We start from the raw sequence: 14,305 nt of genomic DNA, 5'->3' as shown, positions 1-14,305 counted from the left end.
GCAACGAGGCTGGTGAAGGGACTTGAGCACAAGTCCTACGAGGATAGGCTGAGGGAGCTGGGGTAGTTTAGCCTGGAGAAGAGAAGGATCAGGAGTGACCTCATCACTCTCTACAACTACATGAAAGGAGGTTGTAGCCGGGGGTGGTCGGTCTCTCCTCCCGGGCAACCACCAGTAGGACAAGAGGGCATGGTCTTAAGCTCTGCCAGGTGAGGTTTGGGTTGGATATTAGGTAGAAATTCTTTACAGAGAGGGTAGTCAGACATTGGAATGGGCTGCCCAGAGAGGTGGTGGATTCTCCATCCCTGAAGGTATTTAAGAAGAGACTGGATGTGGCACTTAGTGCCACCACACTTAGTCTAGTAACTGTGGTGGTATTGGATCGAGGGTTGGACTTGATGATCTCAGAGGTCCTTTCTTACCTGGCTGATTTTACATTCTATGATCTGAGAAAAGACATGTCAGGGATTAAGGAGAAAATGGACAGATGTGCAGAGTGGCTGGATGCCAGATGTGCTCTCTGATTATTCTCCCCTCCCCCAAGCATCTGGAATTAATTCTGCAGACTGACTGTAATTGCCATAGTTACTGGAAATGGTTTTAAAGGAGCATGAGGGTGTTGTGCATACATGTAATCAAAGAAACATAGAAAGGGTGGAAGTAAAGTTTTGCTTCCTTAATTGTGTGATCAGAGTTTCCAAGCACTCTTCATCATGATGATAAAGTAGGTATCTGAATCAATTGAAGCACTGACTCCTGCATAGTAGTTCATGAATTCTTCTTTTGTGACCTGAAACAGAGGGATTTAAAATAGGAAAAGGAACATTTTCTTTTGATGCTGTAAGTCAAAACCACACATTGAGGTGTACTTTTAGAAAACAGAACATCTGCTATTTCATGTTGTTGCTAACAAAAAGGAATCAAACAGGAGGGAAAAAAGTCATAGGAAAATTGGTTAAGTTTACTTTCCTAGACTCAAGAGCTCTTGGATAGACATGAAACACATGAAGTTCACTAACATTACCAGGAACTAAAGTTAAAATCACTGCTCCCTAAGAAGACAGGTGTTTTAACATACTTTTTTTCCAGGGATGATATGATCTGGTTCTTTTCATTACAATTAATAAAGGTGGATGGGGTTTCTGATACAACCCAGAGACAGTTCAGAACTTTATATCTACCCACAGAGAGAAAATATCATTGCCCTAAACAAGTCTCACTTAATGAAGTAATAACTTTTTCAAATACCTAAGAGTTTTGAATCTCTCTCACAGGTATTATGAGGTGGAATAATTTTTAAATGACCATTACAAAAAGTAAGGATAAAATTAGCAGAGACACAGTGTATGTTTCTCATGATGTCTTAAATCATGAACCATGTAGATCATTCTTTGAATAATCAACACACAGGAAAATAAAAACATTTAAAAAGGCATTAAGTTATTAAAGAGGGTACAAAGGAAGGCCATGAGGATGGTGAACTGCCTTGAGGGGAAGCCTTGTGAGGAGCAGCTGAGGTCACTCAATTTGTTCTCAGCCTGGAGAAGAGGAAACTGAGGAGAAATCTCATTGCAGTCTACAACATCCTCATGAGGGTAAGCAGTGGTAAGTCATGAGTCCAGGAGTTGGACTCAATGATCCTGATGCATCCCTTCCAACTCAGCATATTCTATGATATTTACTCTGATTGTATTGTGTGTTTGAGAGCTAAGTAAAACATGACAAAAGGGAGAAGTGATAACTATAGACTGTCCTACCATCATGAACTGATTACAAGCCTTGCTGACCCATCCTATTTCAGCGGCACCCAATAAGACCACAGTGAAGAGGATCTTTCTAGTAATTGCTTAACCTTGAGGCAATTCTGTTATAAACATTTTAGGTATTCAGTATCATTAGTGTCTTCTGATTCAGCCACAGGAAAGCCACAGTTAGTTCTCAGAAGAAACAGCAATCAGGCGAGCTAACACCAGGATTGCTGAACAAGAGGTGGGTGCTCAGGATAACAAGGCACTGAACTCTCAAGGATCACTCTGGAGATTCATTTAATGTGTTCATGGGTGACCTCAGCATAAAAAGCAGAAACCTTTTCTTTGAGATTTGCTAGATATCACCACTGCTGAGGAGAAGAAAGGGGACAGCTGGCCCAAAACTGGTAGCTCTGAGCATGACACAACAGCATAAGGGATGAAATTCAGCTCTACTAAGTGCAAAGTCATGCCCAAGGAAAATAAAATCCATTACCTCTCTACAACTGAGAGCCTGGGTGTTGGAAGCAAAGCAAGTGAAGGATTTGGGTGTAGTAGCCAACCACTAGACAGGTAGGAGCTGTCAATGTAATGCAGGCATGAAAACACAGGTGCACCCTCAAGAGTGGAAGGTGTTGAAGATGTTCCACAAAGCACTGATAAAACCTTATCCATTTTGTTATTATTAACTGTTCAGATTGAGAATATCACCACGTGAACCATGGAGATCCAGCATTGCTCTGAGCTGATCAGACAGATGTAAGGTCAGCCAAAAGCAGTTTACAGGCACGTAACAAGGGGAAACAGAGCAAGCTTGTCTCAGAGATGGTTGTAAAGCAGATGCACAAAAAGTCCACCACAAAAAGTGCCCAGGCTTTGCACCTGCACCAGAGAGATGAGGCAGAGGGCAGGAAGGGCTTGCAGTTCCACCCCGGCTCAGGCTTCTCAGGGCACACAGCTGGTGGCAGCATCCCCAACCCCATCCTCCCTCCAACTCTCTGCAGATAAATCTGTTTCTATTATGGACAGATTTCTGAGTCAAATGTCTCAGTAATTACACTGGAGAATAACTGTAAAATATTTAATATATTAGGAACTTGTTTTTTAATTAAGTCCGAGTATTTATTCTCCTAAGAAGTGAAAAATCCTCCAATTCATGTGGATCTTAAAAATCAGCATGCTCTAGCATGCAGGCTACAAGCCTGGTAATGTAATCTCTTGCACCTCCTGCAGAGCCCCTTTGCCTCAGAATGTGCAAGCATGCTGTCCCGGCAGTGCTATGCACACCCTATGCATCTACTTTATTTTTCCACATAAATGTGATGCAAATGCATGTATGGTACTGCAATCACTCCGATGTTTAAGAATATAAGTCAAGTGCTGAGTCAGATGGTGATTTCATGGCTTGCTATTGTTTCACTTACCTTCCCATCTTTGTCATAGTGTGAATCAAAATTATCCAGAAAGGCTCTAAAAACTTGATCTTCTGTCCAGTCTCCATTTAAGTATTTAGGATGGTGTTTCGGATTATACACATCTCTTAAGTCTTCAATTGTTATGACACCATCTCCGGTCTTGTCTAATTTGTGAAATGCTTGCATTATTATTTCCTTTCTTGCATTTGACATGGGAGGCTGTAAAGAAATATTAACAGAATCATTTTATTTCTGTCAACTACTTGCCAAGTTCCAAATTCAGGTACCTGCTGTTGTTAGGAGTAAAACTGTTTCAAGGTGTATGGGTCAACAGACAGCTGACAATCTGCACTGCCATGAGCTACAAAGGACAATATAGCACCATAAAAAAGCAATGTGATTCAGACTATTCAGTGTCAACCAGTACAATGGATGATAAGAGAGAAAATACTACCTAGAACACTTTCCTATTCTGCCCATTTTATATATTTCTAACAAGAAATTACTCATTACTCCAAACACTAATATTTTCTATCTTAATTGTTTAGACTTCAGCAGAGCAAAGAGACTCCAACCAAAATCAGCCATGGTGTGATGGACTAAAGAGAGTCTCCCCTGGATTAGTTTATGTTCTAAAGAGATGGATCATAAAAGGACGAATAAAGAAGTGAGATTAACGGGCTGAATCACATAGATACCCAGACTGCAACATAGGAATTTAGGTAACTTAATCAAGACCGCAATTCACTGAAAAGAACCACAACAATTTATTTGCAAATATTCTGTTCTATCTTGTTCCATTCTGTTCTGCTATATTTTACTCCATTTAATGCAGTATTAACAAAAATTCCCAGACTTACTCTCAGGGTAACAAGAAGTTCATCGAAATCAATTGTTCCATTGCCGTCTTTGTCAAATATTTGGAAAACCTTTTGTCCTTCTTCCTTGTCTAGCATGATTGCATAATCTTGTAATCCTCTCATAAATTCTTGGAAGTTGAGGGTTCTGCTGTTGTTGTGATCCATAATTTGAAACATTCTGCAGAAAAGGTGACATTTGAGGAAAATGCACAGAAAAACATGGAGGATGCTGCAATGCTGCAATGGTTTAGCACAGTGCTGGAGCACAGGGTCACTTTACTGAGGTAACATTTGACTCTTTTTCAGTCTTCTGAGGGGGATTGGGGAGGAAAGGAAAAAAAACCCAACCAACAAAGCCCCCCACAGTTATAGGCAGCAGAGATGACTGGTTTCTGTTGGGTGCCAGATTATTGCACATCTGAAGGTAAATGAGGGAAAGGCTGCCATGATCTTCCTGTTCATTACAGTGCTCTGCCCTTGGCAAGTTGGGCATTTAGACGAAGCTCCAGTTGGTCACCAGCTGGATCCCTTCATGGTTTATAGGGCTGGGAAGGGTTTCAAGGTGTGATGCAGCTCCCCTTTCCTAGGACTAGGGTGCAAAAGGAGTTTAAGTGCCTCCCCACCAAGGCAGAGTTACTACACAAACCATTACAAAGGCCATTACAAAGGCCATTACACACAAGGGAATCACATCTGAAAGAAAAGAAGCATAAAATCCCCTGTATTGAGATACTTAAAATAATTTTCAGAAACACCAAAGAGAGATATGTGGCTTATGCTTGCCTTCTCTCCCTGGCAGGAGTTGTTCTGGGTCTCACAGGAGCACCTTCCCATGAGAGAGTCACAGTGCTCATCCCTTCAATGGCAAGCAGGCCAGTCCTGTGTCCCAGAATACATGAGCTCCAAGACCAGGCTCTGTGGGTTGTGGCATTTGCATTGGAACCAGGAAACTCAAATTTTGGTCCCTCTTAAGCCTGTGAGCTTCTTGCAGCTAAAACTATTAGGCTCGATAATGGATTTGACTTAGACTTACTTTCCAAGTCCTTTGATGCCAGCAGATCCCTTTGCTAAACACTGCAAACGAAGTTTTTCAATGGGGTCAGTAGCTTCCAATAGGTTTCTTTTGGCCTGTATTGCCATGTCTCGGTCATGCCTTGCTGTGCCCGGCATCTGAAAGACCAAAACAGTCTTGTGATTCACATTCAGGCATAGTGCTGAAACGTGCCTTAGAATATGGAGCATCCCAAATCCCTCACCTGCAAGGCAACTCTTTCATGACAACTCATTTTGACTTTCTATTTCCTTTTCCTTATATCCTTCTATCAGAAAGGAAGTTGCCAATATAGGTTATCAGCCATGATAGCAAAGCTCAGCCAACCACCCTGTGATTAGACAGGAACACCTGGGTAAGAATTTTCTGCCTAAAGTGTGAAAATACAGTGAAATCTGGTGGATGAAGCCAGGATAGTGAGGCTGCCTCCATATTCCCTGCATCCCTACCAAGCCTCCTTCTCCACCTGAAGAGGTTTGCTGATAGCATTTGACCACAGGAACACAAAAATTACCCTGGGTGAGGACCTTTGCCTTACATTTGCTTTTGTTCCACTAAGGCCCTAATTCTCCAGAGCAGAGCTTTCTTACACTGCATGTCTGAGCAACAGCAATCACCTGCAAACGACACTTCCTGCTTTTTTAACACAACTGCAGAATAAATTAGTAACTTAAACTTGGGCAGCATGTAGAACCTCGGGACTTCAGACTCCGCCAAGTCACATAAGCCTTCCAGCTTCCCTCAGAGGAATTAAGAGGGAAAAACCAGCCTATGAATCTGCAGTGCTGCAACAGCACCACCAAGAGGAGCACGCCCGGGCTGGCAAAGTGTCACTCCTTCTCCCACGGGCAGTATTTGTGACTAGTGCTAAAAAACGCAGAGCTGTCCATGTCCATAACCAATATTTTAGGGCCACATGGATTCCTTGCCCCTAGGCACATGCTCAGGGCCAAGACTGCTGAGGCAGTGCTGGGATGAGGAGATGAAGATAGGCAGCCCTGTGAGGCATTAGTGCACGTGGCACTTCCAATCCCATTGTCACTGCATGTACAAAAGTGTGAACTGAAATAGCCAGAGAAAACTCATGAGAAAAATGGAATCAAACTGTTTTGTCTTAACTACTCTGCCCCTGTCTGCAGAGCATTGGCTATGGCTGCTGATAATGTCACATATGCTGCATTTTATAACCCCTTCAGATGACTCCAGTTGAGCTTGGAAAAACAGGAAAATAAAGTGGTTTTGTACACTGCAGTTGGTTTCAGTGCTAGGTTATTGTAGAAGTCTAGAGAGGTAAAATAGAGACCATTTTGGTTTTTGCTTTAGACAGAACAAGCAAATTTCTTCTGGGAACTCATTAACCAGTGACCAGAAAGACCTTACAGCTGCATGAGATCAGCAGCCAAAAATGTTTTCTGTAAACAATGACCTGTCCTTAAGGGAAAAATTTTAGCTGGAAAGAATATAAAATACTGTGAGGTTACATAAACACAGTGCAAACTATATCTCCATTATATAATTATGCACTGTAGCTTATATATAATATATAACAACTATACTTCAATTCCCAGAGTGCATAGTGCATGCATAGCACTGTGCAATATGCTTCCACACTGTGTTAGGTATTGATATGTATTTATATGAGGACATAGTTTGTCTCCATTGCATGCTGCAAAAATCTACACAAACACACACCATGAGAAAAGTGTAATACTTTGTTACCTCGGGTTCAGTGGAATCATTTCCAGCATACTTCAAGGTGTGTCAAATAATCATTGCAGCAAGATTCATGAATTGAGACTAGGGAGGGATAATCTGATTTGGTATCTGTTATGATCTCCTGTGCCTCAATAAAAGGCACTGACACTGACCAGTCCTCTGTTATCTCCGCAATAAGTAAAAAGTTTGCTTCTTCATCTACAAGCATTTCTAGCTGAGAACTCACCATCTCCAGGCCAAGTTGCTCTAGCATTGAATAATTTTCCTTTTAAAATATGTTCTTTTTTTTCTAGTGAATTTCCCCCATCATTAAATGTTGTTTTACTTTTTTTTGCAAGGGCTAAAGAGTTACCTATTAAAATTTTGTTCAGATACAAGAACTTGAAGGTCTCTTTTAAATCCACTTTGGCTAAATAATTAGGCAGATCTCAGGATTCCTGATACAAAGCGAATTTCCAGATCTCAGGTAATTCTGCAGTTATGCTTGAACTTTTTTTTTTTTCCAGTGCTGCTTCTGAAGTGGATCAGAGCACTCCAATAATACCACTAATGCCATAGGTAGAGGTATTCCAACATCTCCCCCACCGCCATGTATCATGGTTAAAAACACTAATAATATTTCTGCTGCTCTTTGCAAATCTGCATTCTCTATATTGTTCAATAACAAAATCACCAATAATGAACACTATAAAAACCATATACAAACTATATCAACATATATGCTATACAAAGCTCAGCAATTAAAGTCTGTTTGCAAAGTAATTGCACTTACACTTGACCTTAAAGCATCTTAAACATGACCTGGCTGTCTGTGTCACACAGCAGTATCTGTTTGAGAAGCCTTTCTATACATCCAGTATATACAGAAAACCAGCTAAATATAAACCCTGCAGCATGCAAGCCTGTTCCATAGAAACACTTTTGCCAGTTTCCTATTTCTGTTGGCTGCTGGTTTAAGCTGGAAATAAACCCTTCTTAGGCTGTATTGAAAAAAAATATTCCAAATCAGTGCAAGGAGGGAGAAATCACATGCTCTTTCCTCTCCGCTTATTTTGCTTTTGCCTCTTTTTGGATAATGTGAAGTAATTAAAGATGCAATCAGGGTTTGCTGAATATAACAATTCTCTGTGCACTGTACAAATGTGTTACATATTAAACTCATTAATAAAATGAGAACAGCTTGTAACCATAATTGTGCATGGTTTTAATTCCTATATCTTACCCAAGATTATCAGACATCTCCCTCAGTGAAATTAATCAGCAGTGTTTATTTTAACTTTGAATGCTAGAGAGTTTTGTTTTGCTTAACAGCCTGGGCCGTGAGCAATTACAATAGCTACGCATTGTTTGTTTCTATGGGCAATGTTGTGTTGTGCAGGCTGAACAGAAATTATTGCGTGTATTCCAAACAAATGCAGAACCTTAAATTTTGGGCTGGGTTTTTCCAGCAAAATCTTAGGCCATTCAGCAACCAGGTCCTTTTACATTCCTCTGTGCCAGAGAATTAAACCTGGAAGAAGTCAGATTCAGTCTAAGCTCTGCACCATTTGTTTAAATGTTATCCTTCAGCTGAGCCCAAAAGCCTCCTATGAAATCCTGGAAAACACTCCAGCATGACAGGCAGACTCCCCATACTTGCCTCTGGATTACCTAAGACTCCAGAAAGCCCCTGTCCTGGTCAAAGACACGAGTAGCACACCACCCACCCCAATATCTTATGACCTGCGAACAGATTAAGTGGCCTAAAACAACTGCACATATTTGGTTTACTCCTTATGATTTCATCAAATTATTAAAAGCACAAAAACTACTGGAGTATTTGGCAACCATTTAAATGCCTCTTTAAAAATCTGGCTTACCACCCCCGCTTGACCCAACCTGTAGCAGCTTCCCGTCTCTCACTTCATCATCCCCGACCTTCTGGCAGGTGGACATTACTGCTCTTGCTATTTTGCAGATAGGTAGATAGATAGACAGCATATATATATATATGAATATACAATGATATATATTAAAATATATAATTTTAATAAAATATGAAATATACAGTATTAATATATATTCTATAATAAAATATATCATAATATGTTATTTTTACATATATATATAATTATATATATTTTAGAAACCTGCTTTTGGCCGATCGGAGAAACTTACTGCAAGGTAACAAACAGGAGAAAAAAATCCTCTACCTGCAATATTATCCTGAACCCGAGGTTTTCACCAAGGTCTGGACGTGTTCAGAGCACCGGGAGGGGTTGTGCCCCACTGCTTCTCTGCAGCCGGGCTCAGGCAACAGGTTGAGGGAGTAATGAAAGGCCTCACTGCAAAGCTTACTTATAGATCTCGTTCTACTTGTTTACACACCCAGCTGCCTTACCCCCCCTTTTTGGGAGGCCTGGAGTTTACCAGCTAATCTCCAAGGTCACACGGGAAGCAGCAGTGGCCCAACCTGCAATTACACTGCTTCCCTGGATGATTGCTGTGGGATTTTGAGACTCTTCGTGTTTTATCTCTTAAAAATAATGCTCTTCTTCTCATCACTGCCCACAGAGGAGCAGATGGGGATGTGGGAGAGTAGGAAATGCCTCGTGTTGCCCCCCACTGAGATAGTAGGCCAGGGATGATTATGGAAAGGTGCTGCATTGCCGTGCTGGCCTTGGCTATGTTTTCAGAACATTTCCCTACTTTCGTAGTTGACGGCGTTGAAAGAACTCACTGGTTCAATCTTTCACTCAACACCTAATAGGAGAATTTAAATAAAAGACTGTCTACTGTATTTCACAAAAAACAGCTCACCAGCGTATATGTTTTTTCCTGCTGATTAATTGCCACTTTATAGACCCACTAGTGGTTAGAACCTCTGGGGAGACATTGGGCTTGCGTTCATTTGCAGCAAGAAAAAAACTGAAAAGGTTAAACAACCATATGATGAGGAAAAATTGTTCTCTGACTAGACACAGCTCTTAGTAACTCTGTCTGCAGAAGGTCACAAACATCGCTAGTGAGATAATGCAACACTTAGGTAAGGAATCACGGTGTTGATAGACTCCTTAGCTGAAAGAAATGGACTGTGTCATATTACCTGGCCCTGTCGGGCAGCAGCAAGGTAAACACAAAGGACCAAACCTCATGGCAGCAGCAGCACCTACAAGTTAGTGTAAGAGCACATGGAAAACGTGTTGGAGGGTAGGAGGGTTCTGCAGAGGGACCTGAACAGGCTGCATAGAGGGGCTGAATCCAATGGTATGATGTTTAATAAGACCAAATGCCAGGTCCTGCACTTTGGCCAAAACAATCCCCTGCAGCATTACAGGCTGGCACAGAGTGGCTGGAGAGCAGCCAGGCAGGATGGGATCTGGGGGGTCTGACTGACAGCAGCTGAACATGAGCCAGCAGAGTGCCCAGGTGGCCAAGAAGGCCAAGGGCATCCTGGCCTGGATCAGGAACAGTGTGGCAGCAGGAACAGGGAAGTGATTCTTGCTCTGTACTCAGCGCTGGTGAGGCCACACCTGGAGTGCTGTGTCCAGTTCTGGGCCCCTCAGTTCAGGAAGGATGTTGAGGTGCTGGAGCGGGTCCAGAGAAGAGCAACCAGGCTGGTGAAGGGACTTGAGCACAAGTCCTACGAGGATAGGCTGAGGGAGCTGGGGTAGTTTAGCCTGGAGAAGGGAAGGCTCAGGAGAGACTTCATCACTCTCTACAACTACCTGAGAGGAGGTTGTAGCCAAGTGGAGGGGGTTGGTCTCTTCTCCCAGGCAACCACCAGTAGGACAAGAAGGCATGGCCTCAAGCTCTGCCATGGGAGGTTTAGGTTAGACATTAGAAAGAAATTCATTACAGAGAGAGTGATCAGACATTGGAAGAGGCTGCCCAGACTGGATGTGGCACTGAGTGCCATGATCTAGTAATCACAGTGGGGTTGGATCAAGGGTTGGACTTGATGATCTCAGAGGTCCTTTCCAACCCAGTTAATTCTATGATTCTATGATCAAGTTCAACTTTTGGCCCTTGACAACTGGACTATGGCACTAAGTGCCACATCCAGTCTCTTCTCAAATACATCCAGGGACGGTGAATCTACCACTTCCCTGGGCAGGCCATTCCAATTCATGATGATCTCAGAGGTCTTTTCCAACTTAGTTGATTCTGTGATTCTGTAAAATGGAGGCAAAGCCCAGTCTGGCCGCTGATAAAACACTGAGCAAGAATGAAAAATTACATTGTTTCTTGGCAAAAGCAGAAAATTGTTTCAGGCAATTGCTGGGTAGTACCACTTGCAGCCTGGCAGGCTGTTTATCTTTCATCGACAGGTACTTCCCGGTACTAAACTGAAGCTTGTGCAAGACTTAAAATATGACTTTATATCTCTCATCTAGCAGCTGATTGCACATTAATGCACAAGCAGGAAACAATGTTTATTTGATCTTTTACTGATTCAGAAATATCGACCTTGTGAAAATGTAACATCCCTCTGTCTACTAGCTTTGTTTTGGGAACTGATCTCCAGAGACCTCTTGGGAATACAGAAGAGATAAGGGCCTAGGAACAATATTTGGTCTGCTGGCATGGGAAGAGCAGCTCCTACTGTCTGCTCACACACTGCAGAGGCACCAGGGCATGGAGAAATGGTTTCCACTGAACAAGTTGGTCCTTGGAATTCAGCATTCCACTTCAGTAAAGAAATTCCTCAGATGCAGAATTTACATTGACTTTCAGAAGGGTGCTTGTAGATTAGAGCAAAAAGGATGGGCTCTTGAAAGCAGAAAAAGTAAGTGAACTTAACATGTGGATAGTCAACACACTTCTGCTGCCTTTTCTGCCCTCTGCGAGTCAAGGCATATACAGACACACATGGATGTTTAGTTCCCCTTCCACATACTCCTTTTTAAAACTGGACTGTGCCATGTCTGAGCTAGTTAATGACTTACCAGTTTGAAAAATTATTAATATGCATCAGGCTGTGATGAAGCTTATTTTAGTGTATTCATTACTGTGTACAAAGCTGTAAGCAGAGTTCAGTGAATTCAGAATTTATCATAAAGGAGACAGACATTTCATCAGAACTCTGGAATTTTTCCTCCCCATTTTCTAACTTGCTCTGAATACATACATGTTTGATTTTTTGTTTTGCCTGAACACCCTGAACTGTCTGCTGAGTTTGTGGTTCAGCAGTGGACTGAATCTACAAAGAAAAACATACTATGAGGTCTAACATGATCTAGAAACTCATGACAGAGATGGAGAATTTGTCAACTCAAGTTTCCAAAATTGGAAAACTTCACATTGAATTTTGGCAGGAGGGAAGGTATAAGAAATGCCTTTAGAAGCATTATAAGTGTCTCAAAAAAGGAGGCTCTGGGTGTTTTGCTGTATTTAGTTTTCATGTGATAGCCCTGTTTATTAACGTGCCACCTGTGACCTTCATTGCGGAGAAGCTCTCCAGCTGTGAGAAGTAAACATCATGTAGATAAATCACCATGGCTGTTAGTGTTCAATACAACTAAATTAGGGGGTTAAAAGAAGTAGCAAGCATGAAGTCTCAGAACACTATGCACCGAAAAAGACTAATTTTACAGGATAAACCTTCAGGTTTTTTTTCCTTCCATTAAAATTAGGAAAGTTTCACATACACTAAAAAAGAAACCCTTGTGGTAAGTACATTGTCAAGGGAAAAGTATTCTGATTTTAAACCAAGATATAATCCAATTAAATCACAGAAACATAGAATGGTTTGTGTTGGAAGAGACCTTACAGATCACCTAGTTCCAAATCCAGCTGAACTCTGACTCCAAATAAAATGCTTTTATATTCAAAAACACTCTGTCCCTGTGAGGTTTTTAGTATTCCAGCTGAAATTAATTGTCTGCTTTTCAGAGCAAAGACCAGCTGGCACATGCAGACTATGCTCATGCTACGGAACTAATTCCAAAGAGGGGGGTCACCACCCACCTGCCTGTTTGGTCCAGTTCCCAGATCTGCTCGTAACAGAGATGCAACCCAGTCCCTCCACGTGGGTCTGACCCCACAGCACTGACCCTCAGTTCATCCCTCTGGGCTGAGGAGCCTTTCCAGGCCGAAGAATGCACTCTGCCAGCAGCGCCTGCACAATGGATTGATCTGCTTGGCTACACATCTACAGCATTCGTAACCTTTACCTTTACTTGCCTTCTCCCTTCACTCTCGTGCAGTACAAACAGATTCTATTTTTTTAACACTATGTCAGCTGCTAAAGGCATGTGTAACTTGACAAGTTTTTGAAGGTGATTTGAGACCAGGAGCATTCCAGAAGTGCAGGTAATTGTTTAGAATTTTTATTTTTCTTGAAAATCTCCCACAAATCTGCTCTCAGTTGGAGAACAGAAAATTAAAACACTAGATACTTCAGCTTTCTAAGAAGTTCAGCAACTAATGTTTATTAAAAATTGCTTATTTTTATCCCATGCCTTGAAACAATAAAACTTTAAGGTTTTAAATATTTCAGGCTAAGTGGAAAAAACAATGTTGCGGGAGTTAGGTTTCTTTTTTTCATTCTATTACATTTCTCAAAAATATTGGCAAGTTTCTGTCAACCACAGTGAAACAATACAATGGAAGACTAACATGCATGAGAAACTTCTGTATTCAGCCCTCGCTCTATTTTGTCTATAGAAGAAAACAGTGAAATGGGCCCAGCATTTAGTGGGATCAAATACCTCTTGATGTTGAAAAGCTGTCCTTAATCATTGCAAACTGGGGCAACTAAGGAAGAATAGAATAAGAACAGTCTGCAGCTCTCTGCAACCAGAAACAGAACAATCTGTCCTTAGTGAAGGGGCAAAGAGGAGGGAGCCAAAACCAGAAAGAAGGTTTCAGCCAGCTGCTCCTCAGAAAGGCCTCCCTAAAGACAATCACAAAGTGCTGGAATGGCCGGGGGAAGGAAGGGTGGTTGTGGAGTCTCTGCAGTTGGCACAGGAATATGCCAAGAGGGGAAGTCTTTATAACTTTTTTGCACCCCTCCCAGTCCTCAGAAATATGGGTTTTTGCAGGTAAATGGAATCATGCAGGCACCATTAGGCAGGAGAGTAAAAGGTGGGTAGGTAGTGATGTCAGTAGTTGCACAGGAGACGGCAGAGCCAGGCAAGGCACTGCTGCAGGAGTATCTGGAGGAAGGTGGTGGAGGGAGGAGCTGAAGTAGTGGCAGGGAGGGGAATGCTTCCCTTGCCAGCCCGTGGAGCCAAACAGGCTGCAGCTGAGACTTCAGCCTGTGTGATACCATTTCTGAAACAACCACAAGTAGGATGTAGCTATTTCTTGTTATTCTCTGGAGATTCCTCTCCAAATTTCCAGGGACTGTTTTGGTTCCTGACTCCAGAAACTTGATGGTGACATGTGAGTTACATCCTTTTATTGAATAGGCCATGCTTGACAGGGCAGCACAATTCAGCACTCAACATGCTGGTGATACTCATCAACATGGCTGTGGACACCCACTGCTCTAGAAAGCTTTGTGATGTCCCAGAGTCCCTTCTCTCCATG

At 42.0% G+C, this 14,305-nt stretch overlaps 1 protein-coding gene across 1 annotated transcript; it reads right to left on the bottom strand.

The window, feature by feature from the left end:
• Positions 1-497: 497 nt before the first annotated feature.
• On the bottom strand, positions 498-9,129 carry CAPSL (calcyphosine like). The gene is made up of 6 exons (XM_027878735.1): positions 9,112-9,129; positions 8,983-9,074; positions 5,057-5,193; positions 4,024-4,201; positions 3,173-3,382; positions 498-790 (listed from the first exon to the last, which is right to left on the bottom strand). The coding sequence occupies exons 3-6, from the start codon at positions 5,191-5,193 to the stop codon at positions 689-691; spliced, it is 627 nt and encodes a 208-aa protein (XP_027734536.1). The 5' UTR covers positions 8,983-9,074; positions 9,112-9,129; the 3' UTR covers positions 498-688.
• Between the last annotated feature and the right edge of the window lie 5,176 nt (positions 9,130-14,305).

The sequence above is a fragment of the Empidonax traillii genome, unplaced genomic scaffold, assembly GCF_003031625.1.
Source record: "Empidonax traillii isolate 1590-97213 ecotype Southwest subspecies unplaced genomic scaffold, ASM303162v1 scaffold44:size1908036, whole genome shotgun sequence".
Classification (NCBI taxonomy): Eukaryota; Metazoa; Chordata; class Aves; order Passeriformes; family Tyrannidae; genus Empidonax; species Empidonax traillii.
This window is presented reverse-complemented; position numbering and strand designations above follow the sequence as displayed.